General features: G+C 42.1%; 3 protein-coding genes across 5 annotated transcripts; 1 reads left to right on the top strand and 2 right to left on the bottom strand.

The window, feature by feature from the left end:
* Nucleotides 1-421: 421 nt before the first annotated feature.
* Nucleotides 422-9,563, top strand: dlgap5 (discs, large (Drosophila) homolog-associated protein 5). 3 transcript variants are annotated; one of them, XM_030077566.1, is made up of 19 exons: nucleotides 422-549; nucleotides 1,299-1,563; nucleotides 1,867-2,054; nucleotides 2,317-2,388; nucleotides 2,518-2,548; nucleotides 2,763-2,852; nucleotides 2,977-3,081; nucleotides 3,322-3,396; nucleotides 3,554-3,573; nucleotides 3,681-3,922; nucleotides 4,385-4,564; nucleotides 5,154-5,242; nucleotides 5,406-5,566; nucleotides 5,692-5,793; nucleotides 6,136-6,394; nucleotides 7,241-7,908; nucleotides 8,078-8,258; nucleotides 8,625-8,665; nucleotides 9,293-9,563. In XM_030077566.1, exons 2-19 carry the CDS (start codon nucleotides 1,326-1,328, stop codon nucleotides 9,404-9,406), a joined length of 2,856 nt encoding a protein of 951 aa, XP_029933426.1. In that variant the 5' UTR covers nucleotides 422-549; nucleotides 1,299-1,325; the 3' UTR covers nucleotides 9,407-9,563. The 3 variants fall into 3 exon arrangements, with proteins under 3 accessions (XP_029933426.1, XP_029933425.1, XP_029933427.1); XM_030077565.1 differs by having other exon boundaries at nucleotides 2,509-2,548; XM_030077567.1 differs by lacking the exon at nucleotides 8,625-8,665 and having other exon boundaries at nucleotides 2,509-2,548.
* A 93-nt stretch (nucleotides 9,564-9,656) lies between these two features.
* rsph10b (radial spoke head 10 homolog B) lies at nucleotides 9,657-16,991 on the bottom strand. The gene is made up of 20 exons (XM_030078407.1): nucleotides 16,759-16,991; nucleotides 16,546-16,621; nucleotides 16,388-16,456; nucleotides 16,118-16,288; nucleotides 15,957-16,042; nucleotides 15,696-15,816; nucleotides 15,304-15,480; nucleotides 15,066-15,168; nucleotides 14,796-14,923; nucleotides 14,519-14,708; nucleotides 14,226-14,343; nucleotides 14,055-14,134; nucleotides 13,709-13,857; nucleotides 13,060-13,167; nucleotides 12,690-12,875; nucleotides 12,382-12,441; nucleotides 12,001-12,094; nucleotides 11,761-11,910; nucleotides 10,006-10,219; nucleotides 9,657-9,876 (listed from the first exon to the last, which is right to left on the bottom strand). The coding sequence occupies exons 1-20, from the start codon at nucleotides 16,989-16,991 to the stop codon at nucleotides 9,657-9,659; spliced, it is 2,733 nt and encodes a 910-aa protein (XP_029934267.1).
* Nucleotides 16,992-17,408: 417 nt separating this feature from the next.
* pms2 (PMS1 homolog 2, mismatch repair system component) lies at nucleotides 17,409-23,146 on the bottom strand. The gene is made up of 15 exons (XM_030077568.1): nucleotides 22,826-23,146; nucleotides 22,119-22,258; nucleotides 21,823-21,909; nucleotides 21,612-21,714; nucleotides 21,314-21,497; nucleotides 20,880-21,047; nucleotides 20,629-20,726; nucleotides 20,446-20,545; nucleotides 20,271-20,355; nucleotides 20,030-20,176; nucleotides 18,936-19,839; nucleotides 18,677-18,844; nucleotides 18,473-18,573; nucleotides 18,206-18,375; nucleotides 17,409-17,812 (listed from the first exon to the last, which is right to left on the bottom strand). Exons 1-15 carry the CDS (start codon nucleotides 22,837-22,839, stop codon nucleotides 17,669-17,671), a joined length of 2,613 nt encoding a protein of 870 aa, XP_029933428.1. The 5' UTR covers nucleotides 22,840-23,146; the 3' UTR covers nucleotides 17,409-17,668.
* Between the last annotated feature and the right edge of the window lie 178 nt (nucleotides 23,147-23,324).

The raw sequence follows: 23,324 nt of genomic DNA, 5'->3' as shown, positions 1-23,324 counted from the left end.
GATAAGACTGAGAGATCTTATCACATGTCCTGGAATTACAGTGTCATTCTTTGGTTTTAGGACATCAAAAGCGACAAGATACTGTTGCTGCTTTGCAGCATTTGGTGCTAAAGTTAAAGAATACCAAAGACTGGCACAGTGTGGCATCAAGACTGGCCTTTTCATTAAGTAAATATTAGTTTATTTTCCATCTCACATATTAAAGTGATAGGAGTATTTTGCACTGCTTGAATGAAGCCACACCTGTCCAACTAGGGAGCTGTTTTGTTTTGTGTTTTTTCTCATGCTTTGAATGCGCCGCAAGGGTCAAGGGCGGGGCTTGGTCAGCTTGCAAGAATTCAACAGGCAGAAACAGCCAATTAGCGCACACCGTTCCTGCTACGAAACAAACCCGTTCACCAATCAAGCACGTTGGACGAATTTCAAAAGCTGGCCCGCCATGATTGTTTTCAACCCGACTTCGTCAGTTGGGCCGTAGTCCCCGGTCGGCAGGAACAACTGATTTTAAGTTTTTTTGTTTTTTTTTGGAAACTTTTTTTAAACTGCAAGGTACGACGATTTTCAAACAGTTATACTGACGGTCTGTAGGTAAAATCTTGATTCTTTTGCAGCACTGTAGTGTTGGCACAGGCTTGTGTCTCCTGACGAGTTGACGTTAAGAGCTAACTTTGCTACCTGTCGTTACCTTAGTTAGCCAAAACATGTAAACTTTATCATTAAAGGGCCGTGTTTTTTGCCTAACGCAATTAAATAGCCATCGCTGACAAACAGAAGATAAATGTAATATTACACTGTGTTTAGTTTTGCTTTGGTTAAACCTATTTCAAGTCGTATTTTCTATGAAGTTATCTTCCTTAACGTGTTAGTCAAAGCCAGCGTCGGGGGCACTGGTTTACCTCAAGCAAAGCTTTGTTTAAGCTCCCCATTACAATAAATCATCCATGAATACAAAACCAGCCACATTCTGTAATGAAGCGATGGTCTAGGTAGTCTGCATTAGTATTCAAATAAATTGTGTTGCCCTGTGTTATGTCGTAGTTAACCAGTTATCTCTGCTACACATAACCTGAGCCCTGACCCCAACTATGGAGGTGGCACTGCAGGAAACACAACTCTAACAGGGGGGAGAGATTATTTTAGGGGGAAACAGAGTTCTATACAACACACACAGTGTCTGAATTGTTACTGATGACCACAGTATAAAGTAGTGGCACACACATTGTTATTGCACTAACAACCAAGCCACTCTGCTGAAATACTGCTAAAACCTTGTCTCTCCCCTTTTTTATGACTAACAGTAAGTCTACGCCGACAGAACTGAGTATATGAGCACCATGGAGTCTCGCTTTGCTCACTTGCGCCAGCGGGACAGCAGTGTGTCCATGCTGAGGGTCAAGATGTCCCGCAGAAGATCTCAGTCCCAGAAGGAGAACCGAGAGCGGGTCATGAACTGTCGCAGGCAGCTTGACAATCTGCCTGAGCTGGAGAGCTCTTGCCTGGATGCCTCCATAATGACGGTCAACATGTCAACCGTTGAGAACAAGGCACCCAACAATGCAAAATGTAAGGACTTACTGCATATAACTGTCACAGCTGAAATCTAAACATGCTTTATGTGTGTGTGTTTGAATTTCCTACCACAATTCACGCCCTATTAGACGTTTAGTTTCAGAGATAGAGATCTGATAAGCAGTTAGTTGTTCAGAGTATTCATCAAAGATGTTTTGAGAGAGGACACATTGGCTGTTACAGTGATTAAGCGAGATGTGACTATTTGGGTTACATGGCTGTCTCCCTAATTACTTGGCTACCCTTCCATGTGTCCCCAGCTGAACTCTCACCTACACCTCTTTCACTTCTCTATAGACGTGGCTGCAACTGAGAGGATGAAACAACTTGAACGTTGGAAAGAACGGAAGGCACTTGAGAAGGAGAAAGAAAAGAGGGAAAAGGAACGTAAAGGAGTATTCAAGACAGGTCTCTATCAGCCGAAGGACACGTTGGCCTTTGGCTCTCTGCCTCCGGTTCCAGCTGCCATAGCCAGAGCTAAGGAGGTGAGAGGGGCTTGTGAGCAGACCAGTTTACACTGTCAAAGTGTGTCTTGACATTATGTTAAGTGTGGGTTGACATATTGTTATATCCCTGCTAATCCCAACTTGATGCCCCATGGGTTTTATTTTTATTTGTTCATATGAAGGTTGAGAATAATGTTCATAACAAGTTTGTCAAAGTATAACAGTGGGATAGTCATTAGCACCTTTGTACTTATATAAATGGTTGCTGATTTACATGCAGTGTTTCCTTGTTTCCTGTCAGGTGAAGATGAAAACAGTTCAGGCTACCAGAATAACCAGATCTATGAAACAACAGCAGCAGCAAGCGCAGAAGGTACCAAAAGTTCTCCCAAATTTTCACGATCTTATCAAACCCCACGCATTATCGTATACACACAACTATATTGAAAATCTAACATGCACTTTTTTGTTTCTTTTTCCTAAATCCCTACAGCCACAAAAGGAACAGGACCGAAGCATTGTAATGAAAAAAGGTAAATTGTAGTTTGATGGTAAATGAGACTAATAAGGGCAGGGTCCTTATAGAGCTGCAAGCAGTGATAATTCTCATTTAATTTAGCTACTGCAGTTCTGGATATCACAAAATTTCTTATGATAAAAATTGTTTTTGCCCATTTACTGGAAATGAAACATTCTGAGCACTGCAGCCTTGCCTGTCTGTAGTTGTGACCCTCTGTTCTTCTATAGTTGAACCCGTTGTGGAGAGATTAACCAGAAGCCGGGTAGCTGTTCATCCATTACCAGCACCCGCTCTAACCAGGAATAAAGCCTCTACAGGTACGTAATGAGAAGCAAATATTGTTCTGTGAAAAACACGTCAACTAAGATCAGCTTGGTTTTCTCGCCTGTTATTTTTTCTTTATTTACATGTTATTCTTTGTGTCTGTCCCATGTCCCGTAGAGCCGGCTGTGCGCGCTCTGTCGACCAGATCAGCCAACAGGCCTCCTGTTGCAGCAGTTCCTCTGGGTAAAGACCAGTCCAAGCCCAAGGAGAAGTCTGCTGCAGGTACAGACTGAACCAAAACCATACCTAAAAGAGTGTTATTCTGAGGCCTGTAAATGTCAGAGGAAAATGATTGGCGTAGGTATTGAAAGAGAATTGTAGGTTCAGACAAACAGAAAAGAAAAAACACAGTGACACTTCAAGTATACCAACTTACTTAGACTCTTTTTTATTTCTATTGTATTCAAATTCATTTTATTTCATTTTCATTTCATTTTTTGGTCGATTTTATTTATTTCTCAGAGGCAAGAGTTACAAGGGCCAGAACAAATGTCAAGCCTGCAGTCCCCCCTTCTGGCAGAGAGAAAAACTGCAAAGGTATCCACTGATGCTATAGCATTCCTACTACAACCCATCTTAAGACACTGTACATCAGTTTTACATTTTCCCCCAGTGAACACTGTACCGTTGTTTTTATTTGTCTCTCCTGTGTCTTTCTCTGATCGTCATTCTTTGCTGACTGGTGTCAACACAGTCCAACCTGCTGGGCCAAAGGTGAGCATTTGGGTGGCTTTCTTTCACACTCAGTATGTTCAAACATGACTGGTTAAACAGCAAGTCATCTTTAAGAATACTTAAATTGCTCTTTTTGTGTTGTGTAGGAGCCTGAAGTCAAAGAACCAGAGCAGAAGGCTCGCCCTGCCAGCCCAATAGCCTGTGAGGACGAGGAGGAGAGAATGATGGTAGACCAAGCTCCAGCCGAGTCTGTACCTTCCCTGGATCCCACTGCTCCACCATGCTCTTTTGCCCCTCAAGGCTTTGTATTCCAAGCTCCTGCTGGTTTGTCCTCCTTCAGATTTGAGCCTCTCACCCCTCGTTCAGCGGATTCCTTCCTTACGCCCAGGTGTGTGTGTTTTTGCTTTCTCTTTAAGATATTTAAAATATTGAGAAACCACACTTATATATTTCTTGATTTATTTCTTGTGTTATTTTGCTGTAGATTTGAGTTTTTTGCCACACCAACATTTTTAGAGAAATGATCTTTTTGGATTAATTAAACTTTAATATGCAATATCAAGGTAGTGTGAATCAGAGGCTGCTATATCAGTATAGCTAACATTCATGTTTGCCACCTAGCTAATTGTACTCAGAACAGTGAATCTTTGGCTCACCTAATTGTGGTTTAACTAAACCAGTGAGATTATCTCTGCCTCCAGAACAACTCTTTCTGACAAGTCTTGGTGTATTTAAAAAAAAAAAACCTCCAGCCAATAACTTTGCTATTTTATTTATTTGCTATTGATTTGAATTAGATAGATAGTATTGTTTCTTGTCTAAGTGCCTTGCTTTGAATTTTCCCTTGCAGTTCCAGCTTCAATCTTCCCTCTGTCCCTCCTCCCTGCTTTGACTTTGAGCCCCAGGCTGACCTGAGTGGACCTCCTGCCCCCAAGTCCCCCCATCACTCTCCACCTCTCCCGTCTCCCACACCGGCCTCTCAGACTACCACCAGCCCCCAAGAGCCACAGCATGACGTGCCATACTTTAGGTAAGGGGTGGGGGGCTTTAATGGTAGCATACTTCTTTGCAGGGTTTTATTCAATAGATATAAGTATCTATGTGGACTGAGCATTTTGGTTTAAAAGAAAATGCACTTTTACAGATATTGCAGTGATTCAGGATTTTAGTAGGGTTGTTTTTTTTTTTTTTTTTTTTTGCCGGGGTCTGTATCAAACATCATCTTGCATCTGGAAAAAACGGTTTGTTGGCCACAGGATCTCTCTAGCACCATAATACTGTATTTTTAACACTGTTTTCTCACACATTTTGTTTATTGTTGTTGTTGGGTGTTTGTAATTTCCAGCTGTAGTGGTTAGTTCATTAGTCAGTCTTGACTAATGCCTGCAGGGCTTTGCCAAATTAGATTTCAATATATAAACAAGGATTTCAAAAAAGGCTCAAAATTACCAGGGTGAGATTTGGGATCACATAGATACTAGGAGGCACATGGCATTAGGCTCAGTCAGCTATACTGGACATCATTGAATGCTTTGCAAAACTACATGCTTTTATTTTATTTTCTTAGTATAAGGCACGTTTTGACTGTATTTTTTGCACTCCCCTTGTTTGTTGCTCAGATCCGAAGTCACCAATGAGACTGAGAGACTGATGAGTCTCTGTGCCCACTGGGAGTCTAAAGTAGAGGATGAGTCCATCCCAGAAGAGAGTGAGTGTGTTCTTGTTCCAGAGAGACGTATTTAAAGTGTAACTGAACTTGCACACTACAAGCAGTAGGAAAAATACAATACATAGTAGTATATGCAATTAATATAGAAGTATTCCTAACTGAACACTGGTGCTGTATCTGTGCTCTTTGCCTCTATGTGTAGTGAGAGATCGTATGCGTACAGTTGTTGGCCAAGCAAGGCTGCTGATGAAGGAGCGTTTTAACCAGTTCAGCGGTCTGGTGGATGACTGCGAGCTGGGCCGAGGAGAGAAGATCACCACCTGCACTGACCTGCAGGGGTTTTGGGACATGGTATACTACCAGGTGAGACTCTCACAGGAGAGGGGCACAGCCAACATGTAAACACACCAAATGGAAATGGATCTGTATAATTACATAGAAGACTGACTTCATGGCACTCTTCCTCCTGTTTCTGCTTCTTCTGTCAGGTGGAGGACGTCCACAAGAAGTTTGACGCCCTCAAAGAGGCAGAGGCCCGAGGCTGGGTCGAGGAACACAAGCCCCCACCAAGGCAGAGGAGAGCAGTCAAGGTGAAGGCCTGCTTTTTCTGTCTGTCTCTCTCTATCTGTCTCTCTCTCTAGGGCAAAGACACTGATTTTTGCTAATGGGGATTTTATTGCTTTCTGCTGTATCTTTTTTTAACAATGCTTTGTGCAATTTATATTTACAATATATTTAGACAGACACAAACCACCTATTTTGTATTTTCTCAGTTTTCATTCTGGTTGTGATTTCTGTAAACTGTCAGCTGTATCGTAAAGCCCCACCTTTTTATTTGTCAGCTCACAAAAAGGTGCTTCATGTAAAAAGAGTGAGACGAAAAGCATGTGAACATGAACCAATACTTTTTGTCTGTCTTGCTTTTTTGACAGAAACCACCTTCTGCTACAGCGGCCAAACCAGCAGGGAGCAGCGCAGCAGCCAAGTCTCGCCTGGCTGCAGTTAAGGCTGCCATGAAGGCCAGACAGCAGGCGGCCGAGGCAGAGAAAGCAGCCAAGGTTGCCGTTATCTCTGAAGATGGTCCTGACCCAGGACCTCAGGACCAACAGCCCCCAGCGTTGGCCCCACCTCCAGACACTGTTGTGTTTAATGGTGGTTTCTTTCAGATTGAAAGCCCAGCCAAACTATCAGGTGAGAGAACAATCATTATGTTTACAGGTACACTAATTTTCCACTATTATTCGAAATATGACAATATTCTGAATTTGATACAGGTTATGTAAACAGCCTACTTTGATTGAATATTCTGAATTAGTCCTTATTCTAAATGTAGTTTTCCGATATAGATTTGTGGGATGCGCTGATATTATTTGGGTGTTGGCGCATACTTTGGACATATATCTCAATTAGGTTTTTACAGCAGTTTGTGACACATGGCCTCTGGCCTGCTTACAGTCACCTCTGTGTTTTGTAAAGACACAAACTAGCCAACAGTTTACAGTTTTGATATCAGCAGTTTTTTGGATATGTGCAAATATCGCAACACATTTTTCAATAAGGTCGTTGAACAGATGAAAGAGGGAGACAGTATTTGTATGGTCCAACAAATACACCATCAGCGGAAAACTTTGCATCGCAACAGGATTTTTTTTTAATTTTTTTATTTTTTTTTTCAAATATGCAAAATGGCTCAAGCAGCTCCAGCTGTTCCACATTTCCATGTTAAATGACATGTAAGGCCATCGACCCCTTTCAACACAGCTGAGAATCTGAGTATGCACAGCTGCATGTAAACAGGAATAGTGGTGAAATACTAATTTTCATTAGCCAGAAAAACAGCTTAGTATTTTTCAGAATATATTTTGTGCATGTAAACATAGTCAGTGACTGTTGGCCAAATTAGGATGGCTTGAGGAGTGGGAATCTCCAGGACTTGTTTTCTGCCAGAGGGTGTTTACAGTGTACCGTCATGGTAAAGTGTTCACGCGCCAGGATTTGGACTAACTCCCATTTCTCTTGTGTTGTCCGTCTCTTCAGGTTCAGTGAGGAGATCCAGCCGTCTGAGTGCTGCTGTGTTGCCTCAGGCGTCCCCCTGCTCCTCCCTAACCCTAACTCCTGGAAAAATCACCCGCCGATCCACTGCTCTGTCTCATGCCTCCCCTGCTCATCTGGCTCACACACCTGCGCGCCTCAGGCAGAGCCCTCAGCCAAACACTCCTCAGCTATCCCATAACAGGAGGGACAATGTGAATGTTTCCCTCTCTTTCTCACCTGTCAAGGAAGTTTCTTCAGACAGCATGCAACCTGAAGAACACCCTGAAAACCAGCTGGAGTCAGCCACTAGGCAGGGTGAAACCACCTTAGATTGTAATGAAGACACCAACCAACCTGAACATTTTACAGTTCCTGAACCAAGCAGCCCAGTGAGGGAGCAGTCACTCCCAACCATTTCTGTGGTCCAGGACCAAGATGGAGCGCCTGAAACCACCAGTGCTAGCCTGCCTCTCTCTCCATTCAAATCTTCATCTGCATCTAGCCATGTTCCCACGAGCCCCTCTACTCTGAGGTTGACCCTTTCCCCCTGCCTTGCTAACAGCCAGTCTCCTCTCTCCTCCCCCACTGTGTGTTCCTCTCCCCCTGCAGTCCAGAGCCCTGTGGAGGACCACGAGTCCAGGAGAAGTTCTCCAGACAGCTCAGTCAATGAGGTAAATGTTTCTCAGAGTTTTAATGAATATATAAATGCCTTTACTGTTTACAGTATTTAATGAAGCTCATTACCTATCAAAACTGTTTTACCGTATCATGAATGAATGGTGTGCTCTGCATCTGTAACTTGGGCTATGTTTTTGTTTTTGTTTTGTTTTTTCTTTAAAGAGTGTTCCTGGGTTGGACTTTGAGCGTTACTTCCAACCCTCACAGAGACTGAGTCTTTCACTGAGGGACACTGTATCCTCAGAGCTGTTGTCACCGATGGCAGTGGATATAGAGATGGAGAGTCCCACAGCTCAGCGTGGGGATCTGCAAACTCAGGAAGAGGAGATCATGATGCCAACAAGTAATGTGTACACAGTTATCTGGGTTTGCACTTTGCAACACAACACAGCAGACAGGATTTCCAAATTGCCATTTTATTTTAAATGAACAAAATTATCCCCATATTGGAGGTACATTTTGGATTATGCTAATATGTTAGTGTTGCTGTTTTTCTCTTAATTCTGCCCACACTACCCTTAAGATAATGTTTTGTAATTGTGTGAACATGGTGGAGTAATAATTATTGTCTCATTCCAGCATGGGTATACTAGTTACTGAACATAAAAATTTTATGTTGTTGATCACACTCTATTTAGTTACTGTTTTTCTGTCTTAACAAATCACTTTGGATCAGTGGTATGCTCACTATCTGTCACTCTCACCACAGCACTACCAGGGGCATCTAGACTGACTCCACAGACACACCAGGTTAAAGTCTTCCCTTTCACTCCTTTTCTTTGATTTCAAGTATTGACCTTAAATCCACAAGGAATGATTAAAGGAATAGTTCACCTACAATGAAAAACTGGTCACTATCTATTAATCCATGTCAGCTGAAACAAATAGAATGAGGAAATTGAAGCTAAAGTCAATTGAAGCTAAAAAATAAAGGAAACTAAGTGATACTTCACCCGATAACAGAATGAAGAGAACAAAAATAACATCAGTTTTGTACTTATTTCCTTGGTTGGTTTACAGTTGTCATGCACCTCAAAGGAATATTTTGAGGCTGTTCATCACGTTCACATTATGAATAACTTGTTCAAAAATCTCGTTCTTTAAACATATTGTGAAAGCATCTATAATATTGTCGCAACATCTGTACTGAGATTCTGTCCATATTGCCCAACCTTATTGGAGAAGAGAGTCAAATCTAGGAAACTGTGAGGTCAATATTATTTCAGCTGACTTAAGTATATAATTATAAATTTATCAATTTTGTGTGAACAATTCCTTCAGGATTCCTCAGTGTCACTTGGTGTATAGTTCATTCCATTTTTGCCTGGTTACTGTGGAATATTGTGACAGATTATATTTCCTCTGTGCGTTTTCCAGGCCCAGACAGCAGAGTCTCATCTTCTCCTCTTCACCCCCGATCTGAAGGACAGGATACGCCAGTCTGTCTGCCCGAGTGACCTCATGGTCTTCACACCTCCCTTCAACCAATAGCGAAAGAGCCTATCTCTGTTTTTGATTTGATTTTTTTTTTATATATATATATTGTGTAGACATTGAGTGTTATCCCTCTTGGAAGGGAAAAAAAAATGTTTCTGGAGTGGCTGTGTTTTCCTCCACTTGAATAAAATTCTTTTATTTCAAAAAGGAACTGGCCTGCACTTGTAATATTTATGATCACGCACAGAGCAATGCTATGTTAATTGTACGATTGACTCAGTGTAAGCACATTAAACATGGAAGACTAGTTCAGGGCTCTGGACATTTGTTTCATCTTTTTGGATGCTGTGTCTGTGGACGATTTAGCTGCAGGAGCGCCTGAGATGGAAGTGTTTGAGGCCACTGGTGTAGGATGCACTGGGGTTGAAGAGCTGACTTCATCATCCGGCTCATCAGATTTCTCTGTAACCTCCTCTTTCTCCTTCTGGCGCCTCTCTTCTTCAGCCACTAACTGTTCTCTCAGCCTGGAACATCATGCAAAACACTGAACACAGCTCGTGTCACACACAATCCAAAATGCAAATGACCTTTAGCTAAATCTGTAAAGGAAGTCATCCAAGTTATTGGTCATCAGGAGGGTAGAAGTGGGCTACCTGGCTCGCTCTTGAGCTTTGGCTAGAGCGATGCGTCTCTGTGCCACCTGGCGGAGCTTCTCCTCCTCCACCTCACTGATCACTAACTTGTTATGGTCATGAGCTGGGAAGAAAACATGGCTGAAAAATTGATGAATGCTCTGGATCCAGAGGTCCAGTTCACTGTCTTTGGCGTCCGTCCCTCTGACTCGTGCCCCTTCGACTTCACTTTCCTCTGTGGTGAAATAAGAAGGATTATTAGATGGACATTGGCTATGTTTAGGAAGTGGCCTAGATCTGATTGTTTTCCTCAAATTTGACACTGGTCTGATCACTGACAAAAAAAGAAATTTTCAGTCTGATTTGGGCCGTATTCATATTTGGTCTTATCGCTGATCTGTATCTGATTGCTGCTGATGTGGCCGCTCCTTAATTTTTTATTTATTTTATTTTATTCAATTTATAAAGGACTGTGCACTTCAATAAATTATTCAGAAGAATAAAAAGATAAGAGCACCAGATTTAGCAGGGAAACTAATTTCCATCTGCAGTCCTTACAAAAACATTAAAACAATCAACACAATAAAACAAGCATTAAAACAAACAGATCTGCACATATCAGATAACAATACATACAATATAAACACTACAAGTAGGCATGTGTGTGTTCTACATGCCATATTATATATTATATATGGCCTATGTCACAAACCACACCAGGCCATACTACATAAATAAACAACCTAAACATTCCTAATGTAAAGTGCGATGTAAAAGTGCCAGTTAGGTAGTAGAAATTATTATTGCATACTTAAAGTGCCAATGTAGAGTGCTTGTAAACCTATTAGCATTATAATGAAAAGTGCATTATGGATTATTTTATGGACCAGGCGAATGTGTGAGTAGATGATTAGATTGTTTGTATTTAGAGAGAATGTTACAGTGGCTTCCTGTCCAGTGTTTTCAAGGCTTGTCCATACAAAGATTTAATCGGGACCAAAGTGGTTTGGTTGGCCTGTGCCCAGCATGGCATGCAGTATCTCATGTAAGAAAGGATCACAGAATTCAGGTACATTTTGGCAGCTTCAGTTGTTAAAAAGCTCCTAATATGACGGAAATTCAGGATGTTAACCTTCAAGACATGAGTCATCTTTTTAATGTCTTTTAAATTTCAGATTTGAGTCCAGAGTAACTCCTAGGTGCTTAAATTCATCAGTATTTTTTATCAATTGACCTTTCACAAATATATTTGGATACTCTCCTTTTTTGTTTTGTTTGTTAAAAAACAGCCACTGTCTTGTCCATGTTCAGCGTAAGGCACGCTCGGTCAAGCCACTCCGCCACTCTATCCATAGCCTCAGATAATTTGGCTGTAACTTCATTGTGATTTTTACCATGGGCAAATAAGACTGTGTCATCCACAAACATTATTATTGAGAAATGAGAAAATGTGTTTTTGTTCTGTTTTCCCACTGAGCATGCTTGCATCACTGTCAGAGCATCATTATTCTGTGATGGTCAACAGTGGTGGACAAAACAAAACATGGAGGACAGCGGCAACAGTGATGGAGACTGGATGTTGCAAATTTAAAAGATATGTGAGAAGATGCTTTAGTCAAAGTCATTTTTTGCCATCCTGCTCTCAGCTGAACAGTTGCTGGACTGTTAACAAAGCAAATCATTTAAGAAATTAATGAAATTGCTCATGAATTTCTTCTTGCACACTTGCTTTGAGGCAACGTCACAAATGTCTTGGCCTAATCTGAGGATGCATACCTGTTCTCTGTAGGTGGGAATGATTGCTGGTCAGTTTAGCTTCTAGTCCTGGCTCTTGGCTCACCATGGTCTCACCTGCAAAGGACTCTCTCCGTCGGGAAACCTCCCCTCTCTCAATGTCTGACAACAGAGTAGCAGAATCACTGTCCACTACAGAGAATGAGAAATGCTTTTACAAAGAAAAAAACAAGCTTGTTCCTCTTAAGAACTGTAAAATTAGAATGAATTTTCAAGAGGCACCTGCTGTCTGAGATTTGACTGCAGTGTTGACATTCTTTTGAGCCTCCGTTTCTTTAGAGTCGGAAAACTGCAGGTGTTCTTGGAGTTTACTGATCTGTTGAAGTCAATGTGGATACAGTGATAAAAATGTAATTGTACAATTTAGTCAAGTCACACTACATTTCATCAGTGTTTAAGGTAAAGATGCACCAATACTAATGTATAAATGAGATTTTGAGTTGATGCAAGGATATAAAGAGTATGGGTACAAATGTTAGATCTCTCAGGTGGAGATAAAATGGATTACAACACCTCAGGCATTTTTGCTTAAAAGTAAGTGGTTTTGACTGATCTTCAAGCTGTTTGAGATTCCCTGCTTTTTTTAAAAAAAATTTAACCAACCTCATCCGACTTGGGACTGGCGACTTCAGGAGAGATGGGGGAGTTCAGAGGCCCTACAGCCTAAAAAAATATATCAAAAAAACAACATAATACTTAGAATTTGCAGAGTATACATAGTATACAGTTTTATGCTTTTTTACAATCTTAACCAAGATCAAGTGATCACATCATCCAGTTCTTTCTAGAATAAGCTGTGAAGAATGACTAACACGAAATAAAGATTGGGAATGTTTGGGAAACCAGCTACATGCAACGGGACAGAACATCTGTGACCCAGAGGATGTGGGAGGCAGGAGGAAGAATCTGACCGACTGGGAGGTGCAGCTGGTTGTCTGCAGGGTGCTGCTGCTGCTGGTCTCGTGCACTGGTGAATCCCTCCGGGCCTCTGGCTCAGGACTGGACTGCCGCCGGTCCTCCTGAGAGGATTCCACCACCTGCTGGCACTTCACCTCTGCACAACCCAGGAGCACCTCGAAGAACTCCAGGAATGTAATCTATAGGGGGAAAAAAAGATGATAAAACTGATCTAAGCTATGGGCTTCAAGGAGTGAGGGGATTTGAGAGTGAAACAGGCTGTGATGTTGCAGCCTAGTTGGTGCTTTTCATTCACTGGCCATGAAAATTTGGTCAAATTCAATGAATCAGCCCAAGCCGGTGTGATAAAGGCACACAACTGACCTCCAAATCCAGGTTGCAGTATGATGGGTTGCTGGGGTTGATGTTCTCTGCAGTAATGATCTCCAGTAACTTCACTGGGGTCAGCTTAGTGTCCAATAGGCCGAAATCCTGGCAGAAATTACTATGAATAAGTCAACAGAATTACTCAAATAGAGTGAGAGTTACACATGGCTCTCCATTGTTTTGTGCACGTAGGTGAAATTGGTCCTTAATTCTTGCAATAAAAGGTCATTTTTCATATGATGCTGTTCCTTGGTGAGGGAAAACCAAGGAGCTGGGAGGTGGTCAATGAAGCCAAGTTTAGACACTGTCAGGATGCTGCAGTGTGTTACCGTCAAGTTAAAACCTAATGTAAGCTTTTCAGGAAGTAAGAAATTGAAAAGCAGCTTTGTTTTCAGCTTGATCACAATTCATTTTTGTGGTGGTCCAAAGTTGGGCAGTTCACTGTAAATCTGTTGTGCTGCCATCTTGGATCTAATCACTGAGAAAACATTGTCTCATGTCAACATGTCTTCTGTTAGGTAATGAGGAAACTGGCTTCATGCTGTGCTGTAGACATGAGCAACTAGGAAAATGTGAAACAGAATAAGAGGTTTTAGATATTTATATTCATTTTTTATGTCTCACTAGAAATACCTATGTGTTGTACCTTGAACATCCACACCAGGCGTCGGTAGGTCATGGTCTGGTCAGCTAAGGGGGGCGGTTTGACCACGCAGTAAGCCTGGTAGATTTCCCAACACCTCTCAAGATAGTTTTGAGCAACCACCACACGGAGTGGGTGAATGAACAGGAAGCCTGCATCAAGAAAGCTATAGTTATCTGTACAGCTATTTTTGGGTGCATGTGGTGCCAAACGCGGGTGTTTGATCTGTCTTGCTACAGTAGATTCAGATGAATTATTCAACAAAATTTGACAACAGAGGAACCTACAAATTGATTCACAAGAGCATCAGGGAAAAAGGCATTAACACTGATATGAACACTGTGATCACCTTTTACATTCTTTGCATTAGGAAGGATATTGTCCTCCATCAGCTTGGAAAAGCATGACGCCAGAATGTTCTTTGTTGACCTGTAGCAAGAGGCAATAACACAAACATGTGTTATTCTAGTCAAAAATACTGAATGTGTAGTCAGGTAATATGTTCAGACTGTTTCCTTACGCCATGTCCGTATGGTAAGCATGGTAGGCCACCATCACCAGACAGCTGAGGAGTGTGCGGAGCAGTATGGCAGTGAAGGGAGAGTGGATCTCTTCTGGAGGCACGTCCTCTGAGGCACACGGAATATTAAATCAAAGTTAGATCAGTTAGAGGGCAACATCCAAAAACATCTGTAAGTTTCCCCAGAGACTTGCTCATGTCCCGGATGCTATAGTTATGAGCTTGTCAATCACAGTGCATTCTTCATGAGAGTCAAGTATGAAGAAGTGACTGTGAGTATAACTTTCTCTCACCCCTAATAAAATGGTCAGCTTGAGCCAGAGTGACGCCGCGATGGTGGACGTTGCAGTCTTTGAGCAAGCGCCAGAGCTGCAGGCGGGTCAGCAGGAAGGTGTTATCTGGGGACTGGGCCTTGCCAAGTCGGCTGTAGAAGCTGTAGATGGACCTCAGCGCGGCATTGTGCCTCATGATCACAAACTCCACCTGTTACAAAGCATCAGGTCACAACAGCAATGACAAAAAGACATTGGAAACGACACAGTGACGTTTAACGGAAAAGTGGGACCTGACCTGTTGGCGCTCCATGTTCCCTTGCGTCTGGGGGATTTTCTCCAGGAGAGACTCTATGTTCAGAGCCATGTCTGGTACCAGTGTAAATAAATCATTAGTTGGGTCTGACGGTCTCTGGGAAAATGCACCTACAACAACGTACATGAACATTATACTCATTACCATGACTTGCGTGTGTTGGAGAGTTACTCTTTGTCTTGATAAGACTTGCACTTCACTACACAATCAGTGATGCTGAACTGAGCACTATGAATGGAGCAATCTGTTTACCATGAGGTGCGCGAGGTCTAATTCCACTCAGTGCAGGGGTCACCATCTGATCATCTGCAAACTCTCCTTCAAAGACATGCCCATTCCTATGAGTGAACTTTCCCTATGACAAATACAATCGGCTCACTTTTAGAATTGCTTCTCATTAATTGTTTAATATGTAGGTGTTGCTGAATTTGGGGAGATGTGTACATTGGCAGTGAGGGGTGATACTAAATCCTTAACAATGGGTCTTAACCTTTCCATGTTTTTTATTGTTCTTCCATTCTCCATCGTAACGTGCCCCTCCAGCGTAGTAGAAGGTTCCCTTTCCATGCCTCTGACCCTGAACAAAGTTCCCCCTGTATTCGTTCCTCTGGGGATACTGAGAGCCATGCACTCGCCTCAGGAGCCACATATGCACACCTTGCCCATACTGAGAGAAAACAGAGGGGAGCTGGTTTATAATGCAATCAACACTGCACTGCAAACTGCACGACAGGTATGTAGGAAAATGTCTTTCTGCGTATTTGTGGGAACGGTTCCATTAATATGTATGGAAGAAGTCTGCAATGGAGCTATCAAGGATAACGTAGGACTGAATTTTCATTTCTGGGCAAACAATTTCATTGATGGTACATGTTTTCATACCTGGACACCATTCTGCCATGTGCCACTATACTGCTGCGCCAGCTTCAGCCACCTCATCGTGCCCTGTCCGTGCCTCACATTGTTCCTCCACTCACCCTCATAAATGTCACCAGAGGGGTAACTGTGAGGCAACGGGCATCAACCTTGAGTTCAAGCTTCACATTGGCAGCTATGAAACATGCACTGCACATTACATTATGTTGAGTGTTCATATAAATACACATTTAACACAAAGCAATTTTTTTGTCAGCACATACATACCACCTCAATCCCCATCCCTCTTTGTTGTTGTTCACCCAGTCTCCTTTATACCAGGAACTCTTATCCTTATCATAGTACATTGTACCCTAGTAAACAGAAGTTTTTTTTAATGCGCAATATTTGAAAAAATGACATTTGATGTACATGTACATATCTCTTACCTTTCCATGCCTTCTGCCCTGATGCCACTGCCCTGTGTACACCACAGTGTTGGCACATATGTGGGTTCCAGTGCCATGACATATAGCGTTGTACACCTCACCCTCATAGGAGCTGCCATCCCGCCAGGTATACCTGCCACGGCCCATCAGCATGTTGGACTCAAACTCTCCCTGTCAGATCAGACACTCACACAGTTCACTTACACATTCACTGATGCAATACAAAAAAAATTCTGAATTATTGTTATGATTGTGAAAGTGATAATGTACCTCATACTTGACTCCATCTGCCCATGTGTAGACGCCATAGCCATGCATGAGCCCCTCTGAAAACATGCCCTTCACACAAACATAGCAATATGAAGGCACTGAAGTTCATATATGTGTACTGATGCTGTCATATGAAGATAGATGGTGGTTTGCTATACCTTGTACACATGGCCTCCTTGAAAATAAGCAACACCCTCTCCATGAAATTGTCCTTTACATCTTTCCCCTTCATATCTGTCAAGGTGACATTAACATTTATTCCTATTCTTACAACACAGCGCTCAATAAAGAGACATAAAGGCACTGATCGAGCTCGTTGGAATAATTAGTGGATGTCAGTACTTAAAGTCAATGTATAGACGCTGATTCACCTCTGAATAATGACACTGGAAAGGGAAGGGATCTGGTAAAAGTCATCAGTTTCTGGTTGCTGATCAGGATCAGTGTGTGAGGAGAATGAGTTTGTCAGGTTTGTAAAGGATTCCGACACCTGGTCGACATCAGGAGACTTCAGCACTGCGCTGCCAGCGTCACTGGATAACACTTCACTTTCTGTTTCCTCGTTTATCTTTCTGCCTTTCTTCTTTTTATCGCCATTAGTCATTTTGCTCTGCTTTTCTTGACCCGACAGTAAAGTTAGCAGCGTCTCCAAGGCAACGGCAGTAAACTGCCAGGGGGAGCGCTGCCACTACGGCGTCCGCACTAGCTCAAAAATGTAAGATTTCTACGCCTACTGGTCTAGTCTTCCTAGGTGTCCCAATGTACCTAGTCCACTTCAATCTATCCTACACTGCCCAATTTAAAAAAAAAAAAAAAAAAAATCATAGATGCACAGATAATCTTCTCTGTATATTAGTCTGTATTGTTTAATTGCTGTTAGTATTGTTTTATTATTTGTCACTGATTTCTCAATGCTAAGCACCTTGTAGTGCACGTGGGTGTATGACAAGCATTACAACTTTTGATGAGCTTACCTTTTGATACAATCACTTAACAGAAAAGACAAACAAGACTGTACTCCCACAGTGTAAAAATATAAAACTTTAATACCATAATCTGAGTATCATACACAGTGACAATAACACTGCAGGTTCAAAGAACAACAAAACAATTTCAGCAACAAGCAGTCAAAATAAGACTTATGTAAATGAAACCACCAGCAAAGGTGAGGTTCAATGGGAAAAATCTCAGCACAGTCAAATTATTCTCATCCAAGTGTAGTGTAAGCATTGCATATCGATCTCTATGAGTGGGACGCTTTCAGACGGTTCCTTTGGCTCCTCAGTCCTGTGAGATAATGTCCAGGTTGGCCAGGTGTCTCATGGTGGGTCTTCCATGAGGACAGTTCCACGGATGTTCGATCTCACCCATGTGAACCACAAGCTTCTTCATCTCAGTGGTGCTCAGAGCGGTGCCAATCATCACCTGAGGATAGACCCAAGCACAAAATCCACACAGTATATCAGAGAGTAAAAATCATTTTGCATTACTGAACAACTTCTCATTTGGCTGTGTTAGAGTGGAATACAAAGTCAATAAAAGCACAACATGTTGAAAGAAATGCCAATAATTTATGCTACTGCCATAACTGTAGATAGATATAATTAAGCACTAGCAATCAAGATGGCAGTTTTTGTTTTGGTTTTTGTTCACAAGCAGCAGTGGTTAGTAAATCCCAACATTCATCAGCTACCTTTGCCATTTCACGTACCAACTACATACACAGAACATGAACTCCTAATGATGACAGGTTATCTGACAATGTGTCCAATAAAAAGTTTATAGCATTAGTTTACTAGTTTATCAGTATGAACTCACAGATTTCCGACAAGCCCTCGACGCAAACATTTGTCTGACGCGAGATGGTCGGCACATGACCCCCGGGCTGTCACTCAACATGAAGATGAGCTCCTCGATGTCTGCTTGGCCGAATGTCCAGTTCTTACTGGTGGGTAAAGATACCAGCTTCACCCGCTCCATCACCTGGGCTACAATCACAATAAGAAAAATGTTTCAGTATTCTTAATCAACAGGAAGAAATCTGATAAAACAGTCAACTCAAAGTTTAGTTTAAATTGTTCATACCATCTTCATCAATAAGGAATTCAAAACCATTCTTTCTGAAAATCTCAATGTTTTCCATGAGCACATTCTCATTAACCGCAGTGAGGTGGAGTTTCTGAGGGCTGGAAACACAATATGACAAACAATTAGCAACTCTCTACAAGCATACTCAACATGGTACAGTAAAAAATCTAGAGTACAGATGTAGAGGGTTTGTATTCTCACACTATGAGTTTCTGTCCTTGGAGCACAGTGTGCTGCTGCAGCATCTCAAAGTTGTATTTCTCATCGGTGGCATGCTGGTCAATCATGAAGATGTCAGAGTTCAGTTTGGTGATAATGAAACCCAGGTTAAACTGGCCGATGATCTCCATCTCTTTGAACATGTCTTTACTGTGGGGATGAAAAAAAATATATATATATTTTAAGGTTCTGGAAATTATACTGCAACATTGGTAAGTGGAGGAGCGAAGTGGAGTCCCACCTGATCTCCTTCTTCAGCTCATCCTCTGCACTCTGGTTTTCTCCAGGGTTGATCTTGGCCCTGAAGCGTCTGTACTGCAGCCCATCTTCGGCCTTCTGTTTCTGCTGGTCCTGCAACCTCCTCACCCTCCCTGCCAGCTCCTGCAATGAGAACTTTAGAGGGACTGTCCTCTTCTGTATGCAAACTGGAGCATCCACCTTTGAGATGGAGGATCCCTCAGAAAAGGTTGGAGGAGAGGTTGATTTGTGCTCAGTGGGGAAATCAGACTTCTCTTTCCTTGGTCTCTTGGCGTCTGGACTCAAGGAGCAGTCCTCAGTGGAAGTAAACGGTTCAGTCTGTGGCTCTGGGTGTTCAGCAACAACATGAATCTTATCTGAAGACTCTTCAAATGTCTCACTTTTAATACTGGGTGGTTCAATCACCTGTTCAGGAGAGTTAAACTCTGACCCACAACACAAACTATCAGGTGTTGCTGTAGTGGAATCACAATCAGATAATGTGCTATCTTTCCCAGAGTCTATATCACTGCCCGGTGTCCTTCCATATCTGAACCCATCTAATATTGACCGTCCCATTGGAGAGCACTTAGCTATATCTCTTGTAGGTTTCAAAGGAGATTGTGAACTTGGTCTGTGGGTGGGAGTCTTTTCTGAGCCCTTGAAGAAAGACTGTAGCGTTTTCTGTGTTGGTCCACTGTTAGCTGATATTGAAGCACCCGACTTGGTCCCAGTTCCAGTGGTGTGATAGTTTGAGAAAGCAGCTTTTAGCCCACCCAGGTTTAGTGACGACTTGGGGCTTCGAATTACTGGTATAGTGTCGTCTCCAGCCTCTAGGATGCGCTCAGTAGATGGGGCCACCTGACATGGTTCAGCTTCAGGCTTTGGCTCTGCAGATTTGTGGGCAACTACAGAGAGACAAAGACTTGGAGTGAAATCTATAGAATTCTCTTCAGTGAGATCTCTTGAGTGTGTTAACTTATGTCTAAAAAAGACTACCTCTTACTGATATTATTATGTAATTTATATTTCTGTCTTGTAACACATTAACAATCTAAACCACTGACATGCAAACTAAACATAGTAATGTGTTCTTACTGATGCTGGGAGTGTAGTTGATGCTGATCTTATTCACCCCAGCCTCATACATGGAGATGAGAGAAGTCTTCAGGAGAGCCAGCAGGAGTTTTTCCTCCTGGAGAAAAATCTGGCGTTTGTCTGGAGTCACGTTCACATCCACACACTCTGAAATAGCAATGCCAAGAATCAAATTCAATACAAAGAGCCAAAGGTTAGTTTTTCAATTAACCTCAGTTTTGATACATGCCTATTTTCTTACCTGAGGCAACAGCTATGTTCAATGCGACAAATGGATACTGATGTCTGTTGTACATGTGATATACTTCATTTACAAGTTTGGTCACCTACAAGACAAGAACAGAGGTTAGGTTCCAAATGCAACCCCCTCACACCCATCCCTCCTTTGCCATTCAAACCCACTAAGCACTAATTACCTTAAGGGGGTCGCATGGTCGGTTGTTGATGAAAAAGAACTGCCTATCTGTGGCGCTTCTTCCAACACCGTGGTCTGCTTGTGACACAAATCCAGTGACACTGCAACACATAACCCATGAAAATAAACTGCTATACTAGCAGAAGAGGTATACGCAGGATTTCCATGCAGTGGTGTCACTCACGTAAAGAGGTTTTGGGGTAGTTCGGCACCCTTGAGTCCGTAGTCCTCCATAATATTTTCTGAGGGGGACAGTTGCTGAAAAGGTAGCAGGGTTTGTAGCTGCAAAATAAAACAAAACAAACAAAAAACTTTAGGAAATCACCCATACAACTGAATTTGACTGTACAACCTGCAAGTCATAGGAACAGCATCTGCTGCTTTCAAATCAGCAAGAAGTCTTCAAGAAGAAAATAGTCAAACTGATATTCCAACCTGTTTGGGTCCAAATATGGCGCCTATGTTGTCCCTCATACTCTGGCTGCCGCTTGTGTTGAGCACTGGGCTGCGTTTTCCTTGCCCGGTCTGGTTGGAGCAAGTAATACGTACTCCAGTAGAAATGATACAGTAGGACTGGAGCACATGTATCATTTTGGTGTACTCCTGAAAGTACAAAACAATGGCATACTGGGTGTTAAGGATGAATGAAATGGGCATTTTCATTTGCTGCTGTATTATAGCCTCAAGCAATAAATAATGATATAAAGATTCATGTGAGAAATGGACAGATTAATGTTAAATTCCTGTCTGGTAAGGTATAAAGAAATTTATGTCTCCTGACTGGAAATGTCTGATAATTTTGTAATCTGTTACAGCAAATCCAACCCAATTCCTGCTGCAATGCCCAAAATAGTATATTTATAACCAACCTTTTTAATGTTGCGCTGGAACTCCTTGTGTCGGACAGGCAGGGTGTAGAAGAGCTGCTGCAAGCTGACTGTGGTGCCCTGCTGCCGGGGATGAGGCGATCGCTGCACCAAGTGGCCGTTGTGGTCAAACACAAGTTTGGTCCCCACTTGGGCTGACTCATGGCATGTCACCACACTCAGGTCACTGAGTCGAAGGAAAACAGTGGGGGAGTTGGGGATTTTAGCAAACGGTGTGACAGAAATTGAACTCGGTGTAGAACTGTAATTTGAAAAATGCATTAGGGCAGACCTGTCTTACCTCAGAGCACATAAAGAGCTAAGGGCTTCACCTCTGAATCCAAATGTTTCCACATGGATTAGATCGGAGAAATCCCTTAACTTTGATGTGTGATGTTTCAGTGCTTTAGGACAGAGAAAAACATGTTTCCACTGATCAGCACGGGTGAATCTTGGAATGTATTTACAATGCACAAAGACAGTGTTTACAGAGGAAAAAGGATGACAATTACTCAGTCCTTCAAAGTTGGCTTCTTCGACCCCTTTGCCATTGTCAGACACTTCCACTAGATCAGCCCCACAATCCTTCAGCTTGACATCTGGAACGTGGAGGGATGTGATATTGTTCATAAAAACACAATGAAAGAAATCTCAGTATATGTATATCTCAGTACAGTACAGGCAAGTTCCTTTAATTAAGGAATGCAATCTGCAAGTTGTTCTCGGTAAATCTCATTATGCACATAAATCATATACATTCAAGATGGCACAGTCAGTGAGAACCCTGTGGAGGCCTATTTATTCGTACCAACATTGGTGGCCCCTGCATCGATGCTGTTCTCCACCAGCTCTTTGACAGCAGTTGCCAGACTCAGCACCACTTGTCCTGAGCAGATCTGATGCACAGAGTGTCGGTCAATGGCCTTGATGGCTCCAGCTGGCTCCGAGCTGTGGAGAAGAAACAAAAACACTGGGTGTCACTGACAGCAGCATGTAGTGACTTCTGCTAGAGCTGAATAAATGTTACAGTGACAGATGTGAACATGCACAGCTAGCTAGCAAATAACAAAGATGTATTCTGTTCCATCTGCTGTGGAGAGCAAACTCCATGTAAAAAAAATCTAACAATTTCACAGACTTACCTTGTTTGTAAACATAAATATCTCGTAAACATGACTTAAGAGCTTTATCAAACCAGTAAAGTCGACTGACACATGCGGATATAGATATAGATAATCTAACAAGCACGGCATTATTTTAATAAACATCCAACTTTATGGCTGTTTGCTGCCAGCCTCGTAAGGTAACGGAGTGCCAGGCGGCCACGGATGAAGACTGAAAAATGAAGCGTAACATTTTATTGAAATAAAAGCTACTCGACGTAGCTAACGTAGGCTCCAGGCTGATTTAAAGAGTGGCTGATAAACCTAGTTTGAGTAAGGGGTTTGAACGTGTAGTTATTCGCCACAACGGAAAGCTGTAGTCAAATTATTCAAAGTTAGTGTGGTAACTTACCATGCATCAGTCATCTTTTATCCGGAGTGCAGCGGCTTCGGGTAACTGGTCCAGTGTTTTCAGTTGTGTAAAACATGTGCGTCCTGCTCTTAGATTTTAATTGTGACTTCTCTTGAGAAAGCAAAGTCATTCAGCCTGCTAGTTTTCATTGGAGTAAGCTAATATGCACTACTTTTCTCAATAATGCCCCAAAAGCTAACGGAATCACCAGGCAAACTGCACATTGTAAACACCGCAGTAAAGATGTTCCGCGCGCCGCGCCACATGCATAGTGCTCGCGAGCGTCAACGGTGCACTAATCTGCGCAGTAATTTTATCTCATATTTTACATAAAATGTTTACCAATTATCTAGTGTGCAAAAAAACACACATATTCACAAAATAGATGCTAGCATATACAACTATACGAAGAGCAACACTCACCGACCGCCAATGAACGAAAAGGTAAAAAATAAAATAAAATAAAATAAAATAACTGATGACACGATTAAACGCATTT

Source organism: Myripristis murdjan, chromosome 19, assembly GCF_902150065.1.
Source record: "Myripristis murdjan chromosome 19, fMyrMur1.1, whole genome shotgun sequence".
NCBI classification, from domain to species: domain Eukaryota; kingdom Metazoa; phylum Chordata; class Actinopteri; order Holocentriformes; family Holocentridae; genus Myripristis; species Myripristis murdjan.
The sequence above is the reverse complement of the archived record's forward strand: the minus strand, read 5'-3'. Positions and strand labels throughout refer to the sequence as shown.